Source organism: Dromaius novaehollandiae, unplaced genomic scaffold (assembly GCF_036370855.1).
Source record: "Dromaius novaehollandiae isolate bDroNov1 unplaced genomic scaffold, bDroNov1.hap1 HAP1_SCAFFOLD_177, whole genome shotgun sequence".
NCBI lineage: Eukaryota > Metazoa > Chordata > Aves > Casuariiformes > Dromaiidae > Dromaius > Dromaius novaehollandiae.
This window is the reverse complement of record NW_026991420.1, coordinates 85-6,094: the sequence shown is the minus strand read 5'-3', so window position 1 is coordinate 6,094 and position 6,010 is coordinate 85. Positions and strand designations below refer to the sequence as shown.

The 6,010-nt window shown below is 74.0% G+C and overlaps 2 protein-coding genes across 2 annotated transcripts; both read left to right on the top strand.

Annotated features, from left to right (window-relative positions):
* Positions 1–41: 41 nt before the first annotated feature.
* Positions 42–3,522, top strand: LOC135326435 (nascent polypeptide-associated complex subunit alpha, muscle-specific form-like). Its single transcript, XM_064504318.1, has 3 exons — positions 42–750; positions 811–2,328; positions 3,386–3,522. The coding sequence occupies exons 1-3, from the start codon at positions 42–44 to the stop codon at positions 3,520–3,522; spliced, it is 2,364 nt and encodes a 787-aa protein (XP_064360388.1).
* A 1,590-nt stretch (positions 3,523–5,112) lies between these two features.
* LOC135326434 (potassium voltage-gated channel subfamily C member 1-like) lies at positions 5,113–5,772 on the top strand (the record flags this gene model as incomplete). Its single annotated transcript, XM_064504317.1, has 1 exon — positions 5,113–5,772. A coding segment is annotated over exon 1 (528 nt), but the record flags the coding sequence as incomplete, so codon positions are not given.
* Between the last annotated feature and the right edge of the window lie 238 nt (positions 5,773–6,010).

Below are 6,010 nucleotides of genomic sequence, written 5' to 3'. Positions count from 1 at the left end.
CAGCCCCATGGTGCCTGCTCGCCTGGCCCTGGGGCGTGGAGATGTGGGGCTGCCCCATGGCAGGGGGATGTGGGGCTGCCCCACGGCAGTGTCCCCCAGCCCCACGGCGAGCCCCATGGCCTTGTGGGGCCTGCTCGCCCAGCCTCGGGGTGGGGGGACATGGGGCTGCCCCACAAGCAAGCCCCAGCCCCACGGCACTGGGATCCAGCCCCACAGCAAGTCTCAGCCCCACAGTGCCTGCTCGCCTGGCCCTGGGGCATGGGCATGTGGGGCAGCCCCATGGCAGAGGCACATGGGGCTGCCCCACAGCGGCATCCCCCAGCCCCACGGCAGCCCCAGCACTCCAGCCTCGGCCCCACGGCGCAGGGGGGAGCCGTGGGGCGGCCCCATTGCAGCCCCATGGTGCTCGCTGGGCCTCAGCCCCCCGGCTCCGGGCTCTGCCCCACAGCTCCAGGCTCAGCCCCACGGCTCTGGGATCAGCCCCACGGCTCTGCTCCACAGCTCCGGGCTCTGCCCCACAGATCAGCCGCCCAGCTCAGCCCCACAGCTCCAGGCTCTGCCCCACGGCTCAGCCCCACGGCTCCAGGCTCAGCCCCCCAGCTCAGCCCCACAACTCCAGGCTCAGCCCCACAGCTCCGGGCACAGCTCCAGGCTCAGCCCCATGGCTCAGCACCACAACTCCAGGCTCAGCCCCACGGCTCTGCCCCACAGCTCCAGGCTCAGCCCCACAACTCCAGGCTCAGCCCCACGGCTCCAGGCTCAGCCCCATGGCTCTGCCCCACAACTCCAGGCTCAGCCCCACAACTCCAGGCTCAGCCCCACAGCTCCAGGCTCAGCCCCACGGCTCCAGGCTCAGCCCCACGGCTCAGCCCCACAGCTCCAGGCTCAGCCCCACGGCTCTGGGATCAGCCCCACGGCTCCGCTCCACAGCTCCGGGCTCTGCCCCACAGATCAGCCGCCCAGCTCAGCCCCACAGCTCCAGGCTCTGCCCCACAACTCCAGGCTCAGCCCCCCGGCTCCAGGCTCAGCCCCACATCTCCAGGCTCAGCCCCACGGCTCCAGGCTCAGCCCCACAACTCCAGGCTCAGCCCCACGGCTCCAGGCTCAGCCCACAGCTCAGCCCCACGGCTCCAGGCTCAGCCCCACAGCTCCAGGCTCAGCCCCACGGCTCCAGGTTCAGCCCCACGGCTCTGCCCCCCAGCTCCAGGCTCAGCCCCCCAGCTCCAGGCTCAGCCCCACATCTCCAGGCTCTGCCCCACGGCTCCAGGCTCAGCCCCACATCTCCAGGTTCAGCCCCACAGTTCCAGGCTCAGCCCCACATCTCCAGGCTCTGCCCCACGGCTCCAGGCTCAGCCCCACAACTCCAGGCTCAGCTCCAGGCTCAGCCCCACAACTCCAGGCTCAGCCTCACAACTCCGGGCTCAGCCCCACAGCTCAGCCCCACGGCTCCAGGCTCAGCCCCCCGGCTCCAGGCTCAGCCCCACGGCTCCAGGCTCAGCCCCACATCTCCAGGCTCAGCCCCACGGCTCCAGGCTCAGCCCCACATCTCCAGGCTCAGCCCCACAGTTCCAGGCTCAGCCCCACGGCTCCGGGCTCAGCCCCACAGCTCCGGGCTCAGCCCCACGGCTCCAGGCTCTGCCCCCCAGCTCCGGGCTCAGCCCCACGGCTCCGGGCTCAGCCCCACAGCTCCGGGCTCAGCCCCACGGCTCCAGGCTCTGCCCCCCAGCTCCGGGCTCAGCCCCACAGCTCCGGGCTCAGCCCCCCAGCTCCGGGCTCAGCCCCACAGCTCCGGGCTCAGCCCCCCGGCTCCAGGCTCAGCCCCACAGCTCCGGGCTCAGCCCCACATCTCCAGGCTCAGCCCCACAGCTCCAGGCTCAGCCCCACGGCTCCAGGCTCAGCCCCAGGCTCAGCCCCCCGGCTCTGCCCCCCAGCTCCGGGCTCAGCCCCCCAGCTCGGCCCCCGGCGCGGGCAGCCGTGGGGCGGCCCCTCCCCTCCCCCCGCGTGGGGCTGGGGCCCCGTCTCCGTCCCCCCCCCCGGCCCCAATAAAGGAGCTTCGATGGCGGCTGCTGTGCCTGGACGCCTGGGCCCCCGGGGGGCAGGGGTCATCGGGGGGGTCAGGGGTCACCGGGGGGTCAGGGGTCATCGGGAGGTCAGGGGTCACCGGGGGTCAAGCGCAGCCACACACCCCCCCAGCCCTGGGGTCACCCCGGGTCTCATTTGCCCCGCCCACCCGGGAGGGGGCGTGTCCCCCCGCGGTGGGAGCCAATGAGGGCGGGCGCGGCGCAGGGCGGGAGCCAATGGGGGCGCGGCACAGGCGGGAGGGGGCGGGTCCTGCGGGGGCGGGTTCCGCGGAGGCGGGGCGGGGCGGCGGCGGCCAATGGGAGCGCGGGGCGGGGCGGCGGTGGCCAATGGGGGCGCGGCGCGGCCCCGCGCTCGGGCGCCTCCTGCCGGCGGTGCCGCCGCGCGCTGTCGCTGAGGGGAGCGCGGGCGCCGGACGCCGGGGCCCCGCCGGGGATGGGGGGGGCGGGGGGCACCCGGACCCCCCCAACCCCCCCGGGACCCCCAAGTGCCCCCTTGGGACCCCCAAGTCCCCCCATGTTCCCCCCGGGACCCCCAAGTCCCCCCCCCGGGTCCCCCTGCCCCCGGGCCTGCGGTGGCATGTCGGGGTCCCTGCCCCACATGTGCCCCCCACCTGCCCCCCACCTGCCCCACATCCCCCCCGCAGTGGGGGGGCGCCGGGGGGAGCCGCCGCCGCTCCCGCTGCCAGACCTTGGCCGAGGGCCCTTCTGCCTGGACAGGCGAGTGCCCCACGGCTGCCCCCCAACTGCCCCCCCGGACCCCCAACTGCCCCCCAACTGCCCCTCCGGACCCACAGCTGCCCCCCGGGACCCCAACTGCCCCCCCCGAGACCCACAACTGCCACCCGGGACCTACAACTGCCCCCCTGGATCCCTAACTGCCCCCCCTGGACCCACACCTGCCCCCCCCTAGACCCCCAACTGCCCCCCGGGACCCCCAACTGCTCCATAACTGCCCCCCCAGGATGCAGAACTGCCCCCCTGCCCCCTAACTGCCCCCAGAGACCCATAAGTGCCCCCCTACCTGCCTGATAGCTGCCCCTCGGCAGCCACAACCTGCCCCATAGCCTCTCACCTGCCCCATTGGCCCCCCCACCTGCCCCATAGCTCCTGCAACTGCCCTATTGCCCCCCACCTGCCTCATATCCCTCCTACCTGCCCCATAGCCCCCTACCTGCCCCCCACCTGCCCCATAGCTCCCCAACTGCCCTCTATCTGCCCCATAGCCCCCTACCTGCCCCATAGCCCCTCTAACTGCCCCCCAACTGCGCCATAGCCCCCTTAACTGCCCCTTATCTGCCCCATAGCCCCAAATGCCCCCAACTGCCTCACAGCCCCCCTAATTGCCCCCACCTGCCCCATAGCCCCCCACCTGCCCCATAGGCTCCCTAACTGCCCCCTAACTGCCTCTTACCTGCCCCATAGCCCACCATTTGCCCCATAGCCCCCAACTGCTCCTACCTGCCCCATAGCCCCTCTAACTGCCCCCCACCTGCCCCATAGCTCCCCAACTGCCCCCCCGCCCCATAGCCCCCTCTAACTGCCCCCTACCTGCCCCATAGCCCCCCCAACTGCCCCATAGCCCCACCTGCCCCCTGCCCCCCCCCCAGGGCAGGGTGTGGGTGTGGGCACTGGGGGCCCAGGTGTGCTGGGGACCTGCCCCCCCCCAGACGCCTGGGCCCCCGGCTGCTCTCGGGAAGCTCCAGTAAAGCCGCTGCTTCGGGGGGCCCCGGACCCCCCCGGCAGAACAGCCCCAGTCCCTCCCAGTTCCCCCCAGTCCCCTCCAGTGCCACCCAGTTCCCACAATATCTCCCAGTTCCCCCTAAGTTCTCCCCACTTTCCTCAGTCCCTCCCAGTTCCTCCCAGTTCTCCCAGTCCCCCCTAGTGCCACCCAGTTCCCCCAAAATCTCCCAGTTCCCCCCAGTTCCCCCAGTGTGCCTCAGTCCCCCCAGTTCCCCCTAGTTCTCCAAGTCCCCCCCAGTGCCACCCAGTTCCCTGAGTCCCCCCCAGTTCCCCCCAGTTCCTCCCAGTTTCCCCTAGTTCTCCAAGTCCCCCCCAGTCCCCCCAATTCTCCCCAGTCCCCCCCAGTTCTCCCAGTTCCCGCCATCCCCCCCACCCCTCCCCGCGAGGGGGCGTGGCCTCTCCACTGAGAGGCGTGGCCTGGTGACGTAAGGGTGGAGGGGCGTGGCCTGTCCTCACTGTGGGGGCGTGTCCTCGGGCAGGGGGGCGTGAGCACAGCCGGCAGGGTGGGCGTGTCCAAAGGTGTGGGGGCGTGTCCAAAGGCGGTGGTAGGGGCGTGTCTGCAGCCTGGTGTGGGCGTGTCTTGGCCTCGGGGGGGGCGTGCCTTGGCCTTGGGGGCGTGCCTTGGCCTCAGGGGGCGTGTCTTGTCCTTGGAGGGGCGTGCCTTGGCCTCAGGGGGCGTGTCTTCCCTCGGGAGGCAGGTCTTAGCCTGGGGTGGGCGTGCCTTGGCCTCGGGGGGCGTGTCTTGGCCTCAGGGGGCGTGTCTTCCCTCGGGGGGCAGGTCTTAGCCTGGGGTGGGCGTGCCTTGGCCTCGGGGCGGGGGGGGGGCCGGCAGGGGGCGTGCCCTCACCTTGGGACAGGCGTGTTCTCGAGGGGGAGTGGGCGTGGCCTGCGCCCGGAGTGGGCGTGCCCTGGGGCGGGAGCGGGCGTGTCCCGCTCAGCGTGGTGGCGTGGCCTCGGCCGGGAGTGGGCGTGGCCTGAGCCCCTCGTGGGCGTGCCCTGGGGCGGGAGCGGGCGTGGCCTCGGCCTCTCGTGGGCGTGCCCTGGGGCGGGAGTGGGCGTGCCCCGGGGCGGGAGCAGACGTGTCCCACGCAGCGTGGTGGCGTGGCCTCGGCCGGGAGTGGGCGTGGCCTGAGCCCCTCGTGGGCGTGCCCTGGGGCGGGAGCGGGCGTGGCCTCGGCCGCGTGGTGGCGTGGCCTCGGCCGGGAGTGGGCGTGGCCTGAGCCCCTCGTGGGCGTGGCCTCCGCCTCTCGTGGGCGTGGCCGGCGCGGCGCGGGGGCGGGGCGGCGGCGGCGGCGGCAGCAGCAGCGCGCTGCAGCCGGCGGCGCCGCGGGTTCGAGCCCCGCGGCCGCGACATGCGGCAGCCGCCGCCGCCGCCGCCGCCGGCCCGGTCGCGATCGCGGTCGCGGTCGCGATCGCCATCGCCATGGGGTGGCACGCGGAGCGCGACAAGGTGGTGATCAACGTGGGCGGCGTGCGGCACGAGACGTACCGCAGCACGCTGCAGACGCTGCCGGGCACCCGGCTGGCCGGGCTGGCCGAGCCCGACGCCGCCGCCCGCTTCGACTACGACGCGGCGCTGGGCGAGTTCTTCTTCGACCGGCACCCGGCCGTGTTCGCCTACGTGCTCAACTACTACCGCACCGGGAAGCTGCACTGCCCGGCCGACGTGTGCGGGCCGCTCTTCGAGGAGGAGCTGGCCTTCTGGGGCATCGACGAGACGGACGTGGAGGCCTGCTGCTGGATGAACTACCGCCAGCACCGCGACGCCGAGGAGGCGCTCGACAGCTTCGAGGGCCCCGAGGCGGCGGCGGGGGGCGGCGGCGGCGGGGCGGCGGCGGAGGGGCCGCGGCGGAGGGGCCTGGAGGAGGCGCGGCCCGGCGGGCGCTGGCGGCGGTGGCAGCCGCGCGTCTGGGCGCTCTTCGAGGACCCCTACTCGTCCAAGATGGCGCGGGTGAGCGGGGGGGGCGGGGGGGGGTGAGGGGGGGTGAGGGGAACCGGGGGGGGGTGAGGGGGGTGTGAGGGGAACCGGGGGGGGGGCTGTGAGGGGACCGGGGGGGGGAGATCGGGGGAGGGACCGGGCACCGGGGGGGGGGCCGAGCACCGGGGGGGGCTGTGAGGGGAACCGGGGGGGGGGATCGGGGGGGGGTGAGGGGAACCGGTGGGGGGGCTGTGAGGGAACCGGGGGCACC